We start from the raw sequence: 24925 nt of genomic DNA on the forward strand, positions 1-24925 counted from the left end.
ATTTCACACATGCAGGGGAAAGACTGACAGGTGCCATAGTGCGGGCTGGTGTGAACTCGGATCAGTCACAAAACACACAGATAGGAGATCCTGTTACATCGACTCAAGCTACCGATGGAGCAGTGATTGATTTCATGGCCAACCTGACTGTGTCTGCTCGATATGTTAGTGTGGAATCGTATGGGAATGAATGCCTTCAGCTAGCTGAAGTAATGGTTACAACTGAGACGACGAGTGAGTTTTGTTTCACTTCCTCTTGTGATCTTTAACAAATCTTATAAAATGGAGGCCAAAGTTGGTTTCCAGTAAGTTTCAGTCCAAGAACAAAGGATTGTGCACCTTTTCATTAAAAAATGAAACCTTGGCACTGAAGTTTAAATTAACGTAAAAAAGCAGGAACTTCGATGTGGAGCTAACTTACGCCTTTTGAAAGGAGTGGCAGCCATTTTTATACGACCTCATCATGCCCACCGTGCTATTGGATAATTTTCATGGTAACCACGTTTTTCTAAACCACGGAATTTCTAACAGGCATAGAGGGTAAAACCTTCAAATGTGAAACATTCCTAAACTCATCCGTTTGTAGCTATTTTTCGAACGGGTGAAACTTCGAAACCATACAATTTACTTTCTGAACTTAGCCTTGTAGGGACGTGGCAGCCATTTAAACAATGATAGCTTGTCAAACCCACTATGACACCTTACTGAGGCATGAAACGTTCACAAACATGTACATATGCATTGAGCCAATTTTTTAGGGGGGCTAAGGAACTATCATAAACTCTTTCTTTTGGGGGTTTGACAGAAAATGTTTTTAAAAGGAGAACTCTGTTGGAACAAACACTGTCAATTTAGGCTCATGACGAAGCTAAATATGAAATGACTGCTAAATTGAAAAAATATTCACATCATCACAAATTGGTGGTGATACAAAAATATAAAATTGTCCGTTTTATTCTGGTTTGCTGCTTGTTTGTGGTTCACCTATGGGAACATCACACAGGTGCGGAGATTCATTAACAGCAGTAATTTACTGCAATGGAATTGCTACAACAATTGGAACCATAGGACGGCTCAAATTATCTCCTCCCAACGGTCCCAGATTGCAGTGATGTTACATAATTCTCAACCTGACTGATTTCAGGACATTTCAAGGCACTTGAAAACTATTTACTTCGGGCCTTATATGGAAGTCCACAGCTGTAATTTGATATAGGAACTTTCAAACACTTTGTTGATATTTTCGAAGATACGTTTCAAGAAACCAGAAAAGAATTTATCAGCACCAACAAAAACACTTTGTAATACTTGTGCAGAACATGAGAATAAAGTGGTTTGTTTGTTACACACCACGCAACAACACTTATCAAAAACAAAATTATTGTCATTCCCGTCATTCAAGGTCGGTGTCATTTGACATTGTGAACACGTACTGGTCATTATTTTCCACAAAGTAATATTTAATTATAACTTTGATTTTAGGCAGTATCATCGACATTACTGGAAAACCAACCAGTCAGAGCAGTACTTACCTTGATTGGTCAGCGAACAGAGCAGTTGATGGAGATCCCGACACAATTTCTCACACAGGTGAAGTTTCTATGTGTTTCAGTGTGCGTCATTTGTGGTACTAAGGGTTTATTTTGAGTATCAGTTTGTATTACGACTCAAGCTACCATTTGCAATTTATTACCTGGTAAGTAAATGCGTGTTTTAGTATGAAATGATCTTGCGAATGTGAATTTGCAAGCTCAATGTCAGGTGCAATCGTTACATAATGTTCTTTCTTCACACGCAACTTTTCACAGAATGCCCCAGTGTTCAGTGGTGGAAGATTGACCTGCAGGAGATCTACTCCTTGACGAAAATCACTCTTGTCAACAGGAGGGATTGCTGTGGTAAGACTTCCATCATAATGATCATGTTATTTATCACTGCACAAGATATCTTTCAATGCAGTAGACGTTTGGGCTCCATTTGTTGATGAAAAGTCAAAATTCTTATGATAATGAAAATGTAATATGAATCTATGAATAATAATGAGTCAAAATGGCATTGCGATCCTTACTGTGCACTGAGCATTAATGCAAAGAATCTAATGGAATCAAATCAGGTGGAGGACTAGTATGTGAATACAGGCTGCAATGAGTTAGCTAGTTAGGGTCGAAAATTATGAACCTTGTTTTATTTAGAGCGCAGTAAGTAACATTACAATTTTAATCTTCCCACATCTTATCACTCGTAAAAACAAATTGTATGTCATAAACATTCGAATTACAACCCATTTGCGGTGTTGGATCCAGCAATTACATCATGAGAGATTCGTATTACAATTAAACCCGTAAATATTCACTTTGCCTTAAGAATGTCAGATTTCTAAATATTTTAATGCTACAAATGCTAGGGAGACTAATAGGGGCTGGACTTTAGACTCCTTTCATTTGACGAAGTGAAAATGTATACGAAATATGTAATACAATATGAATCTATAAATAACAATAAACGAGTCTACGAGGAATTGCGCTCCTTTCTTTGTACTGATTATTTTAACCACGCAATCTATACAAAGAAATTAAACGGAATCAAATCGATTATCAAAGATTTGCATTATACTGAAAACCTTCAAATTCACTTTACATCAAGAATGTCGGATTTCTAAATTTCTAAATACTAGGGGAAAGACTGGAAGGTGCCATAGTGCGGGCTGGTATGAACTCAGATCAGTCACAAAACACACAGATAGGAGATCCTGTTACATCGACTCAAGCTACCAATGGAGCAGTGATTGATTTCCTGGCCAACCTGAATGTGTCTGCTCGATATGTTAGCGTGGAATCGTCTAGGGATTGTCTTCAACTGGCTGAAGTAATGGTTGCTACGGACACAACAGGTGACTTTTTTGTCCTTAGTAATCCTGACAAAATTCTTACAAAGCAGGAGTAATAGTTATTTTGGAGGCTCCTCCAGTACGAAACATATGGCAAGAATTAAACATTTCTCCGGAAACCCTGCACCGGTGTTTTTATGATCTCATTTTTGCACGTGGAGACATCACAAACTAACCTTTGAAGGGGCTTGACATCTTTTTGCGAACCCCTCCGTGGCACATGCATGGTGACCATCTTTCAATAAAGCATGGAATATTGAACAGGCATAATTGTATACGCGATGCCGGTAGAAGATGTATTTTATTGCCCCTTTGACTTGTTAAATGTTACGGCCTTGACTTCATGACTTTTGGCATATGCACCGAAACGTCATAACGTTTGCATTTATCATCAAACGTTAATAAAGCTTGTACCATTTTTGAAACAATCTTTGGTCATCATAGACATTAACAAACGTCACAAAATGCTTTAATGACTTTAATATATTAAATTTAAATGGCTACCACAAATGGAACTAAAAGTACCTTCTGCTTGCTGGTCCTGGACAATGCTGTGACTTTATGCAATTTTCAACCAGATCAATTTCAAGACATCTCAAAGTTCTTTAGATGGTTCATAAGTTATTGTGTAACGACGCTAAAAAGCACACCGTGCAACATTATACATTCAAATAACTCAATTTCCCCCCTTAATCTAGGTCAATTTTATTTATTTTGACCTTCTATAGTTTTACTGATCGTTATTTCCCGCACTAAGAAAACAAACAAATAACAACTACTTTGATCTTCAGGGAGTACCATCAACCTTAATGGCAAGCCAGTTAGTCAGAGCAGTACGTATGTGGATTCTAGTATGGAGTGGTCAGCTGACAGAGCAATTGATGGAGATCCCGACACAGCTTCCCACACAGGTGACTTAGTTTCTATTATTTCAGTGTACTTAACTTAATTGTGATACTGTGAGTTTATTTTGAATTCAATCAATAATATCAATTTGTCTTTCCACTCAATCTGCCATTCTCAATTTTATTACCTAAAGAGAAAATGCACGTTTCGAGAGTGAAATTACGTTGCAAATTTGAATTTGCAAGCTCAACGACCAGTGCAATCGGAAGATGAAGTGCACGTTCTTTTAATGCAACTTTTCACAGAATGCCCCAGTGTTCAGTGGTGGAAGGTTGACCTCCAGGCGATATACTGTTTCACGAAAATCACTATTGTCAACAGGAGGGATTGCTGTGGTAAGATTTCCGGAGTAATGGCTATGTTACTTATCTTATCAATGCAGTGTTCTTGAAACTCTATTCATTTGATGAAAAGTTAACATTTATATTTACGACATACGTAGTATAATATGAATATATAAATAACAATAAATAAGTCAACGAGGAACTGTGTTCCTTACTGTCTACTGAGCATTTTTTAATCGTGCATTTTATTCATTCAATACATACCAATGAACTAAACGGAATCAAATCGATCATCAAAGATTCGTTTTATACTGAAAACCTTCAAATTCACTTTACATCAAGAATGTCAGATTTCTAAATGTTTAAATACTAGGGGAAAGATTCGAAGGTGCCATAGTGCGGGCTGGTGTGAACTCAGATCAGTCACAAAACACACAGATAGGAGATCCTGTTACATCGACTCAAGCTACCGATGGAGCAGTGATTGATTTCATGGCCAACCTGACAGTGTCTGCTCGATACGTTAGCGTGGAATCGTCTAGGGATTGTCTTCAACTGGCTGAAGTAATGGTTTCTACTAAAGCAAACAGTGAGTATATTGTACTTGATCTCTGTTATTCAAGCTTGGACCACGTGATGCCCTTCAGAAAGCGATAATTTACATTTCAATGGTAAAAAACTCAAAATGAAGACCATGCTCACACACGTTTCTGTGAATTAACGTAATTCAAAGAAACGTGTAACTTACTACAAACAGCACTCGAATCCGCCATTTTTCGGAGTCAGAATTTTGACCCTCATCATCCTTTTCTCGATGTGCAAAAACACACTTGATGAGGGTACAGTTAAGTGAGCAATTTCATGCTTCTTTTGAATGATCCTTTGAACTATTACCAGTTTTCAGCGGAGCACCTAGAATTTGTCTTTTTGACCGGAAGTGACCCCCTAAACATTCAATGCGTTATGTGTATTTCCTTCAATGTTAGTTTGCTCACCCACGCAAAGAGCAGTGGACTCCACAAATGTAACAGTCACCTGGTCTCCACTACCTTGTGCGGATCATTACGATGTGGAATATGCACTGAGCCATAAAGATGGTTGCGAACAGATCAACTCACTGATGTATGTCCAACACTGCACATGTCGGGAAAGTCAAACTACTATAAATGGTTTGATGCCAAACTCCCAGTACGTTGTACAAATCAAGGCCTATGTCAACGGCGCATATGGACCACCGGCAACGACACAGATCACTACCACCTCAGCAGGTAAGTCAATATAAAGCCTTGACCTAGTTTCAATTACATTAATTTCGAATGTTGTGGTGGTGTTTAAGGACCAGTAACGACAAAAACAATCACAAATATTAACTGATTGCCTTTGTAGCTGGTTTTACCCTCATTCAGATTGGGATTTGACCAGCATGTTCATGCAATCTCTCCTGGAATTTGCCATATTGCAGCACCGACTGGCCCACCCACACAGGTGACGACTGAATCTATTGGCCAACGCAACCTCACTTTCACCTGGAGTCCTCCATCGTGTGGAGACCGAGGCGGTACCATCACGGAATACGTTTATGAGCTGAGTAATCCAAATACTGGATGGAACACTTCTGCACCTATATCTGCTGAGGAAGTCACAATAAATGAACTTCTCCCCTTCACAAATTATACTTTCCGAGTAATCGCAAAGAACAGCGTCGGGAATGGCCCGTTCAGTGAAGCAGTAACTGCGAGGACTTTGGAAGCAGGTGAAGTTAATAGTTTTTTAACAGCTTGGTTTCCTGAAAATCTTTCATCTTGAACCATTTCTTTTACTCATCAATCAATCAATCCGACATTATTTTTTTATACATGAACAGAACTTGAAAGCATGTCAGCTTGGAAAAGCTTAAGTTTTCTATCGGCAGGGTTACGTCTTTTTTGACAATTAAACCTTTTCAACGATATGCTGTCATGGAGATGTAGCTTTGATTTACTTTCTGTCCAATTGATTAGACCCTGATTTTCTAATTGCACTCCAAAGAATTGCAAAGTGGTAGAATTCCATCGTGCAAAACATGCTGCTTCATAACTTTGGATCATATCTAACTTTTATTTGATTATGCATTCTACAGAGCCAACAGTTCCGTTGAATCTTCACATCCAGTCGGTGGACAACGTTTCTGTCATTCTTCAATGGTCAGACCCAGACCCTCCAAGGGGAGTTATCACACACTACAATGTTCGCTACTGGAAGAGTGCCCAAACAGATACTATGGAGACTACAGCGGATGTGATGGGATTGATGCATCGTGTGGCAGGGCTGGAAGCGAGTTCAACCTACCTATTTCAGGTTATTGTTACTTTGGGGATTTCATTTCACAGGTGGATGTCAACATAGCCAACCCTATTTTCAGGGAAATAGGGCTTAGAATAATTGCATCAAAATAGTTTCACGAAAACGGTTTCGAAACAACCTAAACTTTGTTAAACTTGAGTTACGTCATGACTGATGAACACTCGACAGACTGTGAAATAAAGAACAATAATATGTCATTCCTTTCTTGTTTAGAAGTCCGCGTCAATTTCTGCTGTATTGGATAACCGTAAAAAATCAAATAGGAGTAACAACTGAAATTGACGTAATATTAAATTAATAACAAACTTGTTCTTTCAGGTGCAAGCCTCGACATCAGCTGGTGCTGGCCCTTGGAGTGAGGCTATCAACGCAATGACAGCAATTGGAGGTGAAAACGAAAACTGATCAGTAATTCATTATTTGATTTATTCGCAGCGATAGTAATGTGGATGGATATTCGATCCATGTTTTCTTTAATACTCACTGTTTTCGAACATCCTCGATTTCTTTTTCTTTTCAGTTCCCGGGCCAATAAGAAACCTTACTTATACGGAGAGGACAGAAACGTCGATCACTTTGTCGTGGAACCCCCCTCTGGAACCTAGAGGGCCCATCCTAGGTTACATAGTACGCATACCTGCATATGTAAACAGTTGTCCTACTTTTTGTCTTTTATCTAATTAGTTTCATCGGATTTCTTTGTAGATTCTTCAGTATTCTTCTAATGTCATTTGTGTTACCAATAATTTTTGTAAAGCCAACAGGTATTTCTCTGCAGATGTGAAGCCCCAATACCCTTGGTATTATTGGTTATTGTTACCATATAAGTTGAACACGTAACTCAGGCAAAAAGCAAATGAACAAATCGTCGCGTGCCCGGCAGAAGGGCGTAAGCGCTTAGGCCCTTCTGCCGGGCACCCGACGAAATGCCTGTACTAGCAAAAAGAGAAAGTCTATACTTTGCAGTACTATCTGAGATCTTAATGGACACATTTATATGCCCATGTCCTCATCAATGGTTGCTTTCCTCAACAGATCATCACTTGAAAAGGAAGTAAGTTCACACTTTCAATTTTGACTTCTGGCAGGTGGAGTACAGGATTTTAGAGAGTCCTCAACCACACCTACCAGCAGAGAACGCATATCACAGCAGCGAAGTTCAGGGATCACCTTTTCTTCAGAACAACCTCAATCCCGGCACAAAATATGAGTTCAGGGTCGTGGCGAGGAATGGGATGTTCCAGGGGACTCACGATGAAGTCTTGGTGGTGTATACGAAGCCGCCAGGTGGTGAACAGCTGCTTTCAGACCATTTAATGATGAATGAAAATCTCAATTATCAAATGACACGAAGACGATGAAGAAGTTATTGTTTACAAATGGTCCTTGATTATTTCAATTTCATCAGATCCGCGTACACCGCCTCGACCAAATCTAAATCGAGACGAAACAACAGATACGACAGTAACAATTAGTTTCGTTGCCCTGGGGTCTGAAAAGCGCATCGAGTAAGTAAAAACAAAAACAGCAGAAATGCACTTACACGCGATTTTTCATGTCGGTTTTATTTCAAATTATATATTATAAATAAAACTGATGTGTATTTGATTAAGACTTAGGCCTTCCAAAATATGGGCAAGCGCGTTATTGTATCGTCCAGAAGTCCACTTTTTCAATTTCCCTTGGTCCAACAGAGGAAATAAACATTGGCCTATGTCTGTATGTTTACACCATTTCACACTTTAAATGTAACGTTTCAAGTTGCGGTTTTTACGTGAATTTCCAAACTTCACTTTTCAAACCGTGTTCTATCACACGGTACACAGATCACATGTTATCCATGTAAAGAGGCTTGGTGTTTTGTCAGTCAACAAGAGGGATGTCCTCGTACCAGGAAGCTACGAGGACCCAGCTAGCGGGTACATTACGGCCAAATTTCTCAAGAATAACCTCCCAGAGATATTTGTAGTCGGAGATTCTAAGATGTATGATGGCTACTGGAATGCACCTCTACAGAGAGATGCTGTCTACAACATCAGGGTGGGGTCTCTTACTCAAGTCAACGAAACGGTGAGTTACATGTTAATTTTCATGACAAAACGCTAAGGTTGCGTTTGTGAATAGAGTCTATGAAAAGTAGGCCGTGGGAGATTCTGTACAGTAACAACACGCTTGAGTTAAGATTTTATTCGTGTAAAAAGTCAATGGTCACAAGGCCATAAGATCATTTTTAAACAACACGTTTATTTAATTTTCAAGGAAGGAATAATCATTTGGATTTTTTGCACTTTTCTGGTAAAATTGTTCTACAGGAAGTCAATGTAACATACTCAGAGCCACTGACAGTTATTGGTAAGTGATATTTTAGTAAGGTGTGGAAATTAGTCATAGATGTGTACATTGTTGGAACGGTTGGTGTCGCAAGGATTTTTCCAGGGAGAATAAGAACATCTCTCCCAAGAAGAAACAAATTCACGGTGGCAACGAACATATGCCGGATTAACACTTGAAGGGATCCAATATGAGGGTTTTCAACCAAACTGGTGATTTTTTAATCTTTCTTTTTTGTATTTTTTTCTCTTTAATTGGATTTTTCTAAGGGGCAACCCCCACGAAATTCCCACGATTGGAATGAAAAGATCGAAAAGAATTTCAGAACAGTTTGATTTGGCTTGTTTTTGTAGTGCAACCTTCAGAACCTGCAGAAAACCAAAATGCAGCAATTATAACAGCTGCCGTGCTTGGTCCAATTTCGCTCGTTCTTACATTGACTGTCGTCATTACATGTGTGATATGGAGAAGACGAAGTCTGAAAAGTACCTCCAATGATTCCCTGCTGCCAGGAACTGTGGAAATGGTGAGTTACAGTGGCATTTGAATAGTCGTAGGAGTTCACTTGTGAGCTTAGTTTAAAAGAAAAAATTGATCCCAAAACGTTTTTAAAAGTCCACTTTCAATCGGCCTGTTACACTGTTTCAAATATGAGGCTCAGGCCAGGTACCATTGCATAATCGGTTAAACAAAGGCTTCTAATTCTGACAAGTTTGCGGGTGTCTTAATTGATGAGATTTCACTGGTCTTTCTGGCAAGGCACTTTGCTTTGATAAGATGGCTCATTTTTTAAAACTATGATTCATGCCTGCAAGCCCAATGTAAAAAGTGATGCAATTCTCGTTATCAGTTGTGTTTCTAAGTAACGTTCCGGCTGCTTTTAAAAAGACCGCATTTATTTTTTCGTTTCTTTCCAAGTTGGTCAAACCTTCAGCTCACTCCCCTGAGTCTGCTGGTGCAGACAACAGGGACAGTGTCATTTACGAGGACACGGTTCTTCCTTCCGGGACACAAAAAATGGATATCAAATGGAAGAATTTGATCGTTGAGGACGTAGTTCTTGGCAAGGGCAACTTTGGTGAAGTACGGGCAGGAGGCGTTCGGGTCAAAGGCGAAGTCACCAAGGCAGCTATCAAAACACTAAAAGGTAACACCAGTTGTGTAGTATAAAGACTGTGGTGTTAAATTAAATTGAAATAAGATGGTACCTTAAAAGGATAAGATTAATACTGTAGCAAAACTGTGTAATAAGATATGCTTTCATATGTTGATTGTAAAACAGGCCAATAGTTTTTCACAAAAATAATTGTCTATGCTGATCTCATTCTTTTTTCTGATATGGTCTTTTAAGATGGCGCTTCTGATTCTGCTGTGAAGGATTTCAAGGAGGAAATGCAGACAATGGCAAACATCAAGCCTCATCGTAACATCGTTTCTCTCTTGGGGGCGTGCTATCATGAAGGTATATCGTCAGCAAATCTGTGTAATCTTATCAAATAGTGGTTTGCGGTCTGCGACAACACGAAACAGTATAGGCCTAATCTTTACAAGAACAAAACTGGATTCATGACAATTCCCCTTTTTAACGCACATTTAATATCAATTTCTATCAAAAACGTGACCTCGACCTCAGGCAGTTACATATACTAAGACAACCACATTATCTTGATCTTTACTTCAAACGTTTTCTTTTCGATGCTTTATTTTTAAATGCTGTGATTCTACATGGTCGGTTTTCAAGCAAAAGCTTTACCAGCCTCACATACTTTGGGGTCAAAGCGGCGCAGATAGTACAGACAACCTACTATGCATGCCTCACAGTGCAGCCAGCTATTGTGGAAATTGCAAGTTTGAAGTACGTCGTTCATTGTGTCCAGCACTACCAGGGATTCCTGGAGACAATAAAAACTTGTCCATGAACTGAACTAATACTACTGTTTCTTTCAAAGGGATTTTGCACGTCGCACTTGAATATCTTCCTAATGGCAACCTCCGAGATTATCTGAGGAGAAACCGCCCAAAGCAGGAACAAGGAAAGGAGCAAAACACCGAAACATCTCATTTGACTTCTTTAAACTTATTGACATTTGGTGCAGATGTAGCAACAGGAATGGACCATCTTTCTAAGACAGGGGTTTGTTAAGAGCTTATATTTTCGGTTAATGTCGCAGTTCCATCATTAGGTAAACAATTTATTTCATTTCCTTATTCGATGTGCATGTTTATGTTAGGGAAAACCACAATGATGCATTATGACTGAGGTAAACGCTCTCAAGTCAATGACTACCATTTGATACACCTGATAAATGTGGGAATAATTGTCAGTTACATTTCCCTTCAGATCATCCACCGTGATTTGGCTGCAAGGAATATTCTTCTTGCTGAAGACTTAACCGCCAAAGTCTCTGACTTTGGCCTTTCCAGAGGGGAGGATATCTATGTTCAGAAATCATCGGTAAACTAAAACAAACAAAATCAAAAGCCAGTAAATGCGATTTGCTACCGAAACAATAACTCGAAAAATTGTCATAGGTTTCTTATTTGGTTTCTCATTCGTAAAATGTGATAACTCTTCAATGTGTCACTTCATTTTAAAGTAATAACTACATCTATGAAGGATTTTAAAATTAACAATTCACTTACAATTCATTTTGGCCAATAAATACTAGTAGTTTGATAAGAAATAAGTATAAACATTACCATTGAGTAATCGCATTTCTGATCAGGAACGATTAACAAGTAGCTAAACGCTTTCAGCAATAGGTGTCAGTGGTGAGCATTTTTTTTAATGGGTTTATCGTTCATTTCAATACGTCGGATTTGATCGCTTGTGACTGATTGTTTGGATGTGCGTGTGCGCAAAAACGTATAAGGGCCCCACCACTACTCAGCTCTGCCTAATCGGCCCTGTGACAATACGTCAGCTGATTAATCGAAAAGAGAAAACTTAGCTTTTTATTGGTTTAAGGTATTACTCCAGATTTGTGTCCTGACGAAAAATCACATAGTGTGGGTGAAAATGTTTAGCGTTTCTACAAATAAACATTGTAAAAATTGTGTCAGGGCCGTTCACTACAAAGTGATTCTGCAGGCCTCCTTCCTTTTACGCTGAGAATGTCACGATTGCTTTGCAACTAGTGGCCCAATTTTAACGCAAAGATGTTTTTCCTTGTTTTCAGACACGGATTCCAGTCCGCTGGTTGGCCATTGAATCTCTGACTCTTCGTATCTACAAGTCCAAGAGTGACGTGTAAGGATGAAAAAGTGATTCTCGGCAAAGACTTTGTCCTTTATCAAAGACTGATGCCAATGCTTCCACTGTGAATTGGTTTTACTGTCCAATAAGTGTATTGTCTATTTGAATTAGATTAAGAGAGCCAAACTATGTACTAATTGATAACAAACTTTCGTGATTTCTTTTTATTTCACGCTACATTGGAAGAACTTAATAGGGAGTAGGCCTAGTGAGAACTGTCCTGATAACATTTAACAAAGAATAATGTATTGTTCATTTTTCGATTCTCAGATGGTCGTTTGGAATCCTGCTGTGGGAGATAGCAACATACGGTGGGTTGTAGCGTTTAAAACGTTTCATTCAGTGTTGAACAAGAACCTACGACTAATTTTTGATTTACAAAATGCTGTTTATCGCTTTTACTAGGATCCACCCCATACCCTGGGATTGAGAGCAAGTCACTGGCTCAAAGATTGTTAGATGGATACCGCATGCCTAAGCCGGAAAACTGCACCGATGACATGTAAGAACTGTTTTCGATACTTCAGAAACGACTGGAATCGACTCTATTGGAATCGATTCCACTGTCAAACAGTCCAAAACGATTTATTTTGTGTTCCGCTATAAACCATTTCTTGGCTAATAAACCAGAAAAAATTCCCAAAACGTTGAAATTCCATAAAAAAAACAGCGGTTGGCATTTCTCACACGAAGAGTAAGTGTCTTGCTTGCATTGTTTATAAAGCTATAATCTGATGCTGGAGTGTTGGCAGGAAATTCCAAGCAAACGTCCGACCTTCAAAGAAATCAACGAAGTTCTCGAGGACATGAGCGCCCATTCGGATGAACAAGTAAATATGGCTCTGCAGTTCAAAGTATACTATTTGGGTTTATTTATCAACTTTTACACTGATTCACCATATATCCAAAAACTACCATACTTGCAGTGAATTGTTCAGTATGCTTTTCTTAACTTTCTTGCTCGTTGAACATCTTTTAACTGAAAGGGTAAGTAAAAAAAATCAAATCAAATCTTCATAAAAGTTTTAAATACCATATTCCCATTATTTTGCAGATTTACATGTCACCCACCATCTACGAAAACTTCATCATCAAGAAAGAATTCGACGATAACTAGGTCAATGCGATGGTCTATATCATATAAAGACTCATTGTGGAAATCATTCTGAGTGACTATTTGATTCCTTTCAATGTTTTGAGTTGGAAACATACTGATACAGAATTTTAAGAGCAAGCGATCAATAGGCATATATTCGTACATACACGGAAATACTCATACAGTAATAAATAAGTGTAGTTATTTTAATTCAATTGCATAATGATTAGATTAGGTATTTTTGTATTTCATTTCATAGCAAAGGGCTCAAACCGCGTTTTGTGGATATTTTCTAATAAATAGCTATAGCTTCGATATCGTATGTAACCTTAGTATTTGAAATACCTGCTGGTAATTTACCTTCCACATATTTATAGTATTTAGTGCAGTTAAAGGCTTTTTTCTGTTATTTTATATCCCGTTTTGTTCGTCTTTGCAAGTTCAGATACCCTGATGATTTGTAATTTGATTGATGTGATTTGCATGCAGTGAATCTACTCTTTCGGTCCCCTTTCGGAAGAGTTCTGATCATCATTATTCTGTCTACTTCATTTTGTCGTTTAAATTTGAACTGCATGCATTGCTTGGTAAAAACGTGTAAAGTGTGAAAAAATCTTAGATTGAATTTCTTTTCCATTGAAACATTTCTTTTGGCTTTGAGTTAATTTTGAGAATTTTACACTTTACTTTCAAATTGTTGATTTGAATTTGAGTCAGGTGATTGACCTTATTTTTCACCTTGCTTTGTTATAATAAAGATTTCAATTTAAGTTACTTTAACTTGACTTTCGTTTGCCTTCAGAATTAGTTTGCTCTTCCCTTGTGCGTTACTTCATAGCCTGGTTTGAAAGTTCTCTCTTAAACTGCTCGATGGATTTGTACTTCAGGGTGTTATTGAATACTTATTCGTAAAACGGTTTAATAGTCAGTAACTCGTTTTCAAAAACCAAGCAACTGTTGTTGCACTACTATACACTAGCAACGTTATTATTATTTTTCGTTTGAAATTGTCTACAGTAAATTCTCGATAACATTGATTTCTAGAAAGTAAACTTTGATGTATATACTCAGATTTATAGGTCAAGCTGTGATTTTCGATATAAATAACTTTTTGTTATTATTTGTACTATTCTAAGAGGTTATTAATGAAATAAACCTGATGCAAATTACGAATAGCAGCAGGAACACGGTACAAATTTGTCTGCATCGTAGACTTTGGTCAAGCCTTACAGTGTTGATAACACAATTAAATACCATGCGTAAAGGAAGGCAAAGCAGGTTTATAGACAGTATTGTTTATTCACACTAACAAATTTACTTTCTTTATGTCATCAGCTGCAAAGTTTCGACAACACTAGCTTGGGGTCAGAAAAGCCACATTTAAAATGACGTTTTCCCGGTGTTTCTTCTTCTCATTTCCAAAGACCCTTCAAACTCGTTACTCACTTTATTAATCACACACTCATCGTGTTGAAACATAAGTGAACCTACAGACAGTGTCTTTCATGTATTGTCTATACAGGTACCTATACCTCTACATAAAGGGAATGGAGCTTGCAAGTACAGCCTCTCTCTTAGCTCCATCTTACAAATAGACCCTTAAACAATGGTTGAACTCCAGGTGCACAGATCTTTTGAGTCGAATAGAAACGCAGCCTGGTAACCTTGGGAAAATTACACTTTATATGCGTTATTAAACTTATAGCCAGGGAACTTCAGTTTCTTATAAGAACGTTTTGGAGGAACTAAATGTATCAATAGTAAAGCTAAACGCATCTCAGAGTTTCCGGGGAATAACTTAGCCCAATATTAGTGTGTTTCATCGTAACAGAGCCCTGCATTTTGTGTTGATGCCAAGCTGGAGTAGACGTAAGCTACAAATTTAATGTATGTCCCCAATTTCAACCAGCATGGGTGTGTAGGACTGTTTCAGGTACAGCCTTGATAGACTCTAAAATATCTTCCTGTCCCACAGCCGGCGGGGGGGCTTTGAGAGTTGGATACAAATTTCACTTGTTGAGTGGCAAGCTCGTCTATCAGTCTGGGTTCCACGGTCGAGAATGCCTTATGTCACTCCTAAGCACTGCATTTAAAGTTGATGCCACAGTCAGACAGTATCTTGAAGGGTTTACGGCCTCTGCATGGACGCAAAATTGTCTGAAGGGGCATTAGGAAGGCGTCATCTCTGCAACTTCCTAGCACGTCTTGTACATTTACAGATATTGTATGTTCCAGCGCTCCTTAGTGCCTCTCCCTGTTTATTATCATGGGCCCAAAACAGCCAACTCCACGTAGTGAAGAATGATGGCTTCCGTAGTCGCAAGTGTGCTGAGCGCAAATCAACCATCTTTACAATGTCAGGATTGGTTCACCATCGTAGAAACCAGAAGCACCTGTACTGATGCTTATACGAGTTGCCTCTCATCTTCTCGGAACTTACTTACATCTATCTCTCCAAGCACACACTCTGGTCTGTACGTAGTGAAGTTGTTTCCTGCTAACATTTTGGATCAGAAGCTGGGTGATATGAACTGGATCCATGACAAACAGTGGACAATAATCACGCCAATTTATGAGATTTCTATCATATACATAGGTCCCTGTGGTTAAAATTAAATAAAATGTGGCGAGTAGGAGACTCCGTATAAAATATTATTTCCACTGCTCTCATCGCCTTTAACCTTCAAAGTATACTACGTCACAGGAATCGGGTGAGCACACGTTTCCTGTCGAGGATCACGCTGAGGACCTGCGTTACGGCTAATCAGGTTGGTGTGCATTGCACTGTGCGACGTCTGCATTTGGAACGGTCTAACAATAGAGTGCTTTCCAGGTCATTTATTCTTTAGAAATCAGAACATACCAAACCAAGTGGCTGCCGTGCACTCCTTGCTGCTGCATGATTCCTATTGGTCGATCACTCAGTCATGACCCTACTAATGCAAATAGGCCTACGTCCTCACCAGAAACTAGTTTGCAAACCACAGCCGTGCTTAATTCCGTGTTGGAATTATTATAATTTTGGTTAGGATTGCATAAATGGGTTGAAAATTGTGACGTCCATTCATGTCGACTACCTGTTCACAAAAAGTGATTTTGAAATAAGACATCAGAGGCTGAGGAAAACTGTGCAAAAGCTAAAAAAAACAGAAAGGGGAAAAAACTAGCACAGTGATGATCTCGAATGAAAGGCAGGCAGGACGGAAGAGTACTATCCGGGATTACCGAGGTCGCAAAAGATCAACAAGTGCACTCCATTCATTACGTTTGAAATGCATGAGTCACCCAAGCCGAGAATTAAGTATGACAGATGATGTCCCCTTAATATCTCGCTTGTGAAATAGCAACCAGAGAATTGGTAACTTAGATTATACTGGAAAGAGCCAGCGTTTACAGTGGGAGACAGCATCAGTAAATGGGCACCAGAAAAACCCAGTATCCTACCTCTACCTCTCCCAAGTCATAAACATGCCGAGGAAAGTGTAGATTTTGGCCTTGGAATAACATCATTCTTGATTTTGTCCATTATTATGAATGGAGATATGTCGGGGCCGAACAAGCCAGGAAGACGATAAGAATATCTGTAGGGCTTATCCTAAACTCTGTCGCAGTAAAAATTGTGACCACAGTTTTCCCTTAGCTAATGAAGTACTCTTGGTCCTTTCATGCATGTTTGTGCTATGCAGAGAATGACTACAGTCAACCTGTACAAGGGAAAAGGATTGTTATCCGATCAACCTTTCAACTAGTTCCCCTCTTTGAGGGCCTTTCATTTTTGTACTACTGGCCTTGCCACCCGTATTGAATAAATCGAAAGCCGGAAATATGAAACACATACATGTAGTAAAATGCAGGTGTTTTTATAACGTGAAGTGTAGAACCCGGTTGAAATGTGAGTGAATTTACATGTGGCGCAGATTCTGAGCCATGGGTAGAAAAAATGAAGCTTTCGTGAAATGACTGCCTATTTTTTATCCGTAAATGAATTCTCATCACCTCCGAGATCAAGGGAGGTGTATCGTTTCCGAAGTGCTCCTGACAAAATGGCAATATGTAGCGACTTAACGCAAGTGCCCTCCCCCGTCCACTGAAAACGACACTGAATAAAATTCGTAACCGATGACCATATTCAGCAGCGACACAGACAAGTTTTGGCTGAAGCGGGTCATCCATGTCTCAATCAGTCTTTTTTTATTTTATCCTTTTCATTATTTTCTATGCTACCTTGTGGAAATGATGAGGACATTTTCACATTTTGGTGTAAACAAGTCATACCAGGATTAATATGTTCGAAATGGAGCACGTCAATACCACACATTCCTTTAGCAACGCCAAGCCACTTCTTCATTAATCGCTACTTTCTGGAAACAAAACCCGGACGTATTCTTTGTTTTAACTGCATTTTGATCACTAAGAATTAATGTTAAAGTTCCGTCCATTTTGCACAGCTTAATTCGTTTTTCGACTATAGTTGCAGACTTCAGTATCAAACATTTCTTTCAGACCACATATTGTTTTCTTTATGTCATCAATTAATTAATCACTGATCCAATTTCTGCACGAGACAAAAAGGAGCACACGTTACAGCTGAACATAAATATTCCAATACGGAAGTAGGCCTACAACACAAGGGTCCCATGGAGTTCAGATCAACAGACGAACTGACCTTAGTTTCAAGGCCTTTGATTCCCTTTTTAGTTTCGGCATTCAGGTGTTTATCCACGTCTAGTTCAACACAACGGCTTTACCTCAAACACAAAGTAGCCTATAGGACTGAAACGATTTGATCACTCTATGCCACAACTGCTAGTAGGTTAGCAAAGCAACGTTAGTATACCCATGGCTGATGACGATTTCAATTTAGTAAGCCAACGCTAGCGTGTTTGATAGACCCCAAAAATTTCACTGGCGAGCACAAGACGTTATGGTGTCAACAACGAAATTTCATCCCCGTCTGTCGATGATTTTGCTGGTTTTCGTCATTTTGCATGAAGGTAACGTTCAATATCTATTTAAATACGGGAATTCAACCCGGAAATAAAGAAAAACAAAATCTCAACGATAACATTAGGGAACCGGTCATTTCTTTCATTCTATATTTTTTAAATTATTCCATGTAAAAGAAGCATGAAAAGGGTCTTGAATTATCGTTTACAGTAGCAAAAAGCTTGATGACTTCTGGGTTACTGACCACATACATTTGCTCCATTCTGAATAAACCAAAGTCGGTAAAAGTGTATTTGATTCCCTTTTGTCTTCTCTTGACCCCATCATTTAATGTTTTAGCATAAATACCGGTAGTTCATAAGAAAAATATTAAAGTCTGAAACCATCACTTAGATCGCTTGCACACTAAGAAATATCAAACTTCTGGTTGTTTGTCCCGTCTTCTTGTCATTTTGCCTTTGAGAAAGATTCTGCTAGAATCGACACACATCTCGCGTACATTCAGTGGAATGGAGACTTACAGATTTAGTTCTCGACAACAGATTCCAATGCAGCCTTAATCAACTGAATTAAAACGGTTACCAAAAACATTCCAGCAAAGGACATCTTAATTTCACTTCTTCCCTGATATATCAAGACACTACGGCAGACTATACATTCCATTTAAAAGGTTTAAAAGTTGACAGAAATAGAAAACATTTAGTTTACGTGTAGTATATCAAAATAACCATAAATACGTATAACCATTTCAAAAACATCATAAATTCAATTGTTTTACCCATTAATCGTGACCCCAAAATGGATAAAAAGATCTTGCGTTTCCACGCCTACAAAAAAATCTCCTTTTGCCGTTTCCGCTCCCACGCTGATTTGATGACGTCATCGGCAGAACGCCTACATGTACAGTGCACATGTACCATGCATGATTACACACAGTACATCTATTTTCGATTCGTGATCCAAAGCTGGTTCGTGCTGTCGACTCAGTCAACCAATGTTGGATCACTGCACTCGATCAGAATCCAATTGAATCGAACAGGCCTTCTGACTGTCTGGGAGTTCGTCAAGTGGTCGGTTTTTATCTTATTATTTATCTTATCCAAAACTCCGTTAGAGTTACTCCCTATCACATAATGTGCAGATTCTGTTACTAAAAACACTATAAAGCTTCCTTTTCAACAATTCAACTTCTAGACACATCTTCATTGCTATTTCGAAAGCAAAAATTACTTCACAATAAAACTTTGATCTTCAGGCCATACGCTTGATATTATTGGCAAACCAGCCAGTCAGAGCAGTACTTACGAAGACTGGAGAGCAGACAGAGCAGTTGATGGAGATACTGCCACCACGGCCCATACAGGTAAAGTTCTCGACACCATTCAGATCACACTGCATTCAATGTGCTGAGAAGGAATGTGCGATGATTAAGACCACAAAGGATCTGGGAATACTTAAGAATGCTTCAAATTTTTAATATCGTCCAGTAAATGTTTTCAGTTTTAAAACGATTCAGATGCGTTAGCGAGTTAGCTCCTAATGTCCTGAAAACTCAGAAAGAAAGGGAAGATCTAAACCCTTATTTGTCAGATATAAAAGAACGGATAACTTCAGTTACTTTTCAGTGACTAAGGAAACACATTTGCCTGTAATGGATTCCCATTTTCTCTCTTCGTTTTTGTGGTCAAATGCTTCAAAGCTTAAATCTTCTGAATTTTAAAAACATTTCAACACACGTGGACGACAGTATTGCTAATGATAATATTACACTTCGGATATTAAATTTTCAGGTTGCTCTGGATATGAGTGGTGGATGGTGGATCTCGAGGGGATCTATTGCCTGACGCAAATCACCATAGTCAACAGGGGAGACTGCTGTGGTAAGACTTCCAAAATCAATCTATTTGTTTTGTCCTAAGATTTCCATTCTAAATTGTAGAATTTCAGATGTCTGACAAAATGCCCTAAATTAATTTCGCTTTAATAATTCCATCAGATTCATAATAAAGGTAAAGATCTGTAAACCTCTGTGATATAGTGGGAAATTGAAGGCTGAAAATGAGTGCATTCATTTTAGTTAAGCACGTGTTAATCAAGTGAGACCAGATCAGATTTCCTTAAGTAACTTGGTTTTAAATACAGCAGTTAACATTTCTAATACCGTTATTTTCCTTTAAACGAATTTCATTAACTCAGCAGATGGATTCCAGGTTTTTCCTGTGGTTCGATCTCAATGGGGACGGTACCATATTTACCTGGGAGAGCGGGCATTTTACATTTTCTGTTGTTCGCAATTTAATAATACGAGGAGGCAATTTGGGAGATAAAGGCGCATTGAGGATGTTATGTGGCCGGTGTTATCATCTGTGGCCAGGTATTCTTGGAAATGCCCCTTTTGGTTGTCTTAACTGATTCAGTTCAAACGCCCCTTGTTGGCACTCTATCAGGTCCTGTCACTGTCAAACTCCCATTGCGGCACTTAGGCACTTCTTGGTCACGTGTAAAGCGCGCACACACCGGCTTACAAGGCTGTTTAAAGAGCAACTCTAAGGAAAACATGTTTTCTCTGATTTTTATCTGTTAAAATAAATTGGAAACATCCAAATCGAGCGCACTGTGGTTTGTTTTCACAGCTCAACTATAACAAGCTAAAAGGGCTTTTTTTCCTGTTCATGCTAAGATGCAAATTCTGAACATGCTGAATGTAGATTGTGTAATTCTGAGAAAACAGAGAAAACGAGCGGAACCCTCACCTTGTAATGGGAGTGGATAATTCTCTTGGGCTTGCCAAACAATGGCCAAGGGTTTATCCACTATGAACACAAGCCCTTTTTAGCTTGTTATAGTTGAGCTGTGAAGACAAATGACACTGCGTTTGAATCGGATGCTTCCCTATTTATTTGAACATATAAATTCAGAGAAAACATCTTTTCCTTTGAGTTGCTCTTTAAAGGGCGCGCAAGCGATGTTCAGTTGTCTTGAGTCCTGCTCAAGGGCTGATCCTGAGGAGAGGGTCAAGAATCCTTTGCAGGGGTTAAAGTCACTTTGCCTAGCGTGGCTTTGCCTAATTCCTGTGTAGTGCGTGTGTGGTGAGGGGCTCGGTAGGTTGAGGGGCTAATTGGTGGTGCAGTATAGTTCCTGACAAGACCTTGTGGTCGATATAAGGGCAGATTGCTATCTCGTGACGCGAGTTGTGTGTAGTGCAGCCCTGACAATAGCAAACTTGCTCAAATACCTGATTCGACATTGAAGTCCAGTCAAATAATTAAACAGTCTGCCGGTCAATGGCGCCCTCTACTGGTGTATTGGTTTGTATGAGACTGAGCGTCGACGATTCACTATAATGCGCCGCCAAGAGTTTGCAACACGTTGGACAATCACAACGCGCAAATTTTGTCGACCCTTTCCCAACGCGCATTGGGTCGACAAATTTTGCGCTTTGTGATTGGCCAACGCGTTGCAAACTCTTGGTGGCGCACTATTGCGAAACGGCCGTATTGGAGGAACACTAAAGTTGCGCGTTAACTTCCGGTTCCATGTAACTGTATGCGGAGTGGGGCCGCAAGGGCGTGGTTTAAAGTGAAGCGAAATAACACTTAGAACCGGTTAGGGACGATTTAACTATGAAAACATATAATTGAACACATGATTAAACTATCTTGTACCCAGTTGCCAGAGCTTTTTTTTAACGCAGCGGGCATTATCAAATCTCAGTGGGATTATCAAATGATAATACCCGGTCACATGTTGCGTTGTTGAACAGGAAAACTGTCTGAGGTATTTATGAATAAATGGTGTAATTGTGAATATATTTCAGTCCTCCAACATATCAAAACTTGCAAACAACTTCATGCAATTGTTTAATAAAAAGTTGGATGACATAACCTCTACATATGCGGGTTAGTTGATAGTACAGGGTGACATGTAGCTAATACATAAACGGCTTGTAATTCTTCATAGTCCGTATTAAAGTTCATACTTAACAGCATATGCAAGTTCCAGGGCGTACGTAACTTAAGACGTAAATGAGTACGCGCCTTATAAATAAAATTCCACACGTACTTATTTTCAGTGTGACCCGTCTTTAATCCCGACGCATGATAACCCGTATGTTACACACACACACACATGTTCTACATAATTTATGGCTTAAACACGACATACAGCCAGTAACTTTTTCTTTGAATTTTCTCCCGACTTACTGTTGTAACTTAAGACACTTTTTTTTTAAATGACATCATGCTGAAATTTTACAAATGCAGGGGACAGACTGACAGGTGCCATTGTACGGGCTGGTGTGAACTCAGATCAGTCACAAAACACACAGATAGGAGATCCTGTTACATCGACTCAAGCTACCGATAGAGCAGTGATTGATTTCCTGGCCAACCCAACAGTGTCTGCTCGATATGTTAGTGTGGAATCGTATGGGGATTGCCTTCAGCTAGCTGAAGTAATGGTTACAACTGAGACGACGAGTGAGTTTTTTTAATTCCTCACCTGATCTTTGATAAATCTTACAAAGGGGAAGCCAGAGTTGGTTTCTTATAACCTTCAGTCCAAGAACAAAGAATTGCGCACCTTTTCATTAGAAAATGAAACCTTGGCACTGGTGTTTAAATTTATGTAAAAAAGCAGGAACTTCGATGTGGAGCCAGCCTACGCCTTTTGAAGGGAGTGGCAGCCATTTTTATACGACCTCATCATGCCCACCGTGCCATTGGATAATTTTCATCATGGTAACCTCTTTTTTTCATGGTGACCTCTTTTTTTCTAAACCACGGAATTTTTAACAGGCATAGAGGGTAAAACCTTCAAATGTGAAACATTTTTAAATTCATCAGTTTGTAGCCATTTTTCTAACAGGTGAAACTTCCAAAATTTACAGTATCCTTTGTTAACTTAGCCTTGTAGGGGTATGGCAGCCATTTAAACAATGATAGCTTGTCGAGCCCGCTATGACGCCTGAGGCATGAAACTATCACAAACTTATACATATGCATTGGGCCGATTATGGAGGGGGGTAAGGAACCATCATAAACTCTTTCTGAGGTTGGACTGAAAACTCTTTAAAAAAGGAGAACTATGTTGGAACAAACACTCCGTCAATTTAGGCTCACGCCAAACCTTTAAGCCTTAAAACTTGGGCAATGGCTCTATATGAAATGACTGCTAAATTGAAAATATTCACATCATCACAAAGTGGTGGTGATGCAAAAATATAAAATTTTCCGTTTAATTCTGGTTTGCTGCTCGTTTGTGGTTCACCTATAAGAACATCACATAGGTTCGGAGATGCATTATCAGCAATAATTTACTGCAATTGAATTGCCACAACAATTGGAACCATAGGACGGCTCAAATTATCTCCTCCCAACGGTCCAAGACTGCAGTGATTTTACATACTTCTCAACCAGACTGATTTCAAGACATTTCAAAGCACTTGAAAACTATTTACTTCGGGTTTCTAGTACTTATAAGGAAGTCATCAACAACTTAAATTCGATATTTAGGAACTTTCAAACACTTCATTGATATTTTCAAAGATTCGTTTCAAGAGACCAGAAAAGAATTTATCAATACCAACAAAAACACTTTGTAATACTTGTGCAGAATATGAGAATACAGTGGTTTGTTCGTTACACACCATGCAACGTCATTGATCAAACCAAAATTATTGTCATTCCCGTTATTCAAGGTCAATGTCATTTGACATTGTGAACACGTCTTGTCATTTGTTCCTGCAACAGGAAAAGTAATAAATAATTACAACTTTGATTTTAGGCAGTACCATCGACATTACTGGCAAACCAGTTAGTCAGAGCAGTACTTACCTTGATTGGTCAGCGAACAGAGCAGTTGATGGAAATCCCGACACAGCTTCCCACACAGGTGATAAAGTTTCTAAATGTTTCAGTGTGCTTCATTTGTGATACTAAGGGTTTATTTTGAGTACACTTAATAATATCAGTTTGTATTCTAGCTACCATTTCCACTTTATTAGCTTAAAATAAAATTCGAGTTTTGAGTATGAAATTACGTTGCAAATGTGAATTTGCAAGCTCAATGTCAGGTGCAATCGTTACATAACGTGTACTTTCTTCACTTTTCTTTTCTTCAACTTTTCACAGAATGCCCCAGTGTTCAGTGGTGGAAGATTGACCTGCAGGAGATCTACTCCTTGACGAAAATCACTCTTGTCAACAGGAGGGATTGCTGTTGTAAGACTTCCATAAGAATGGTTATGTTATTTATCTTATCACTACACAACATATCTTTCTATGCAGTAGACGTTTGGTCTCCAACGGTTTGTTGATGGAAAGTCAAAATTCTCATGATAATGAAAATGTAATGTAATACGAATTTATGAGTAATAATAAATAGGTCAAAGTGGCATTGCATAACTTACTGAATCAAATCAAGCGGAGGACTAGTATGTGAATACAGGTTGCAAGGAGTTAGCTAGTTAGGGTCGAAAATTATGAACCTTGTTTTAATCTAGAGTGCAACAAGTAACATTATAATTTTAATCTTCCCACATCTTATCACTTGTAATAACAAATTGTAATTCATAAACATTGGAGTTACAACCCATGTGGGGTGTTGAATCCAGCAATTAAAAGAAAGGAGACGTGAAACGCGATCGTCATAGATTCGTATAATGTCAGATTTCTAAATATTTTAAATCGACAAATGCTGGGGGGAGACTAATAGGTGCTGCAGTGCGAGCTGGATTGGACTAGACTTTAGACTCCATTCATTTGATGAAGTTAAAATTTATATGAAATGTGTAATATCATATGAATCTATAAATAACAATCAACGAGTCTACGAGGAATTGCGCTCCTTTCTGTGTACTGATTATTTTAACCATG

General features: G+C 38.8%; 1 protein-coding gene across 7 annotated transcripts in view; it reads left to right on the top strand.

Annotated features, from left to right (window-relative positions):
- The window catches only part of LOC110990853 (receptor-type tyrosine-protein phosphatase kappa-like), a 46655-nt gene that overhangs the window by 5371 nt on the left and 16359 nt on the right, over positions 1–24925 (top strand). Inside the window, exons 4-29 of one of the 7 annotated variants that reach the window (XM_087144357.1) lie at positions 16–234; positions 1483–1590; positions 1809–1898; positions 2675–2890; positions 3679–3798; positions 4039–4128; positions 4451–4666; positions 5064–5345; positions 5540–5830; positions 6197–6414; positions 6739–6808; positions 6941–7065; positions 7509–7710; positions 7829–7928; positions 8247–8490; positions 8733–8772; positions 9105–9277; positions 9670–9898; positions 10103–10213; positions 10701–10885; positions 11093–11206; positions 11931–12001; positions 12278–12318; positions 12413–12509; positions 12732–12837; positions 13062–13668. In XM_087144357.1, coding sequence (XP_087000483.1) covers positions 16–234; positions 1483–1590; positions 1809–1898; positions 2675–2890; positions 3679–3798; positions 4039–4128; positions 4451–4666; positions 5064–5345; positions 5540–5830; positions 6197–6414; positions 6739–6808; positions 6941–7065; positions 7509–7710; positions 7829–7928; positions 8247–8490; positions 8733–8772; positions 9105–9277; positions 9670–9898; positions 10103–10213; positions 10701–10885; positions 11093–11206; positions 11931–12001; positions 12278–12318; positions 12413–12509; positions 12732–12837; positions 13062–13124 — 3821 coding nt within the window. In that variant the 3' untranslated portion in view covers positions 13125–13668. Of the gene's footprint in view, positions 1–15; positions 235–1482; positions 1591–1808; positions 1899–2674; positions 2891–3678; positions 3799–4038; positions 4129–4450; positions 4667–5063; positions 5346–5539; positions 5831–6196; positions 6415–6738; positions 6809–6940; positions 7066–7508; positions 7711–7828; positions 7929–8246; positions 8491–8732; positions 8773–9104; positions 9278–9669; positions 9899–10102; positions 10214–10700; positions 10886–11092; positions 11207–11930; positions 12002–12277; positions 12319–12412; positions 12510–12731; positions 12838–13061; positions 13669–17905; positions 18098–19305; positions 19414–19840; positions 19931–22312; positions 22529–23834; positions 23943–24181; positions 24272–24925 lie in introns of those variants that run through there. The other 6 variants (XM_087144358.1, XM_087144359.1, XM_087144356.1 and 3 more) reach the window with 6 other exon arrangements.

The sequence above is a fragment of the Acanthaster planci genome, linkage group LG12 (assembly GCF_054643075.1).
Source record: "Acanthaster planci isolate LZ-2023a linkage group LG12, COTS_SCS, whole genome shotgun sequence".
Lineage (NCBI taxonomy): Eukaryota > Metazoa > Echinodermata > Asteroidea > Valvatida > Acanthasteridae > Acanthaster > Acanthaster planci.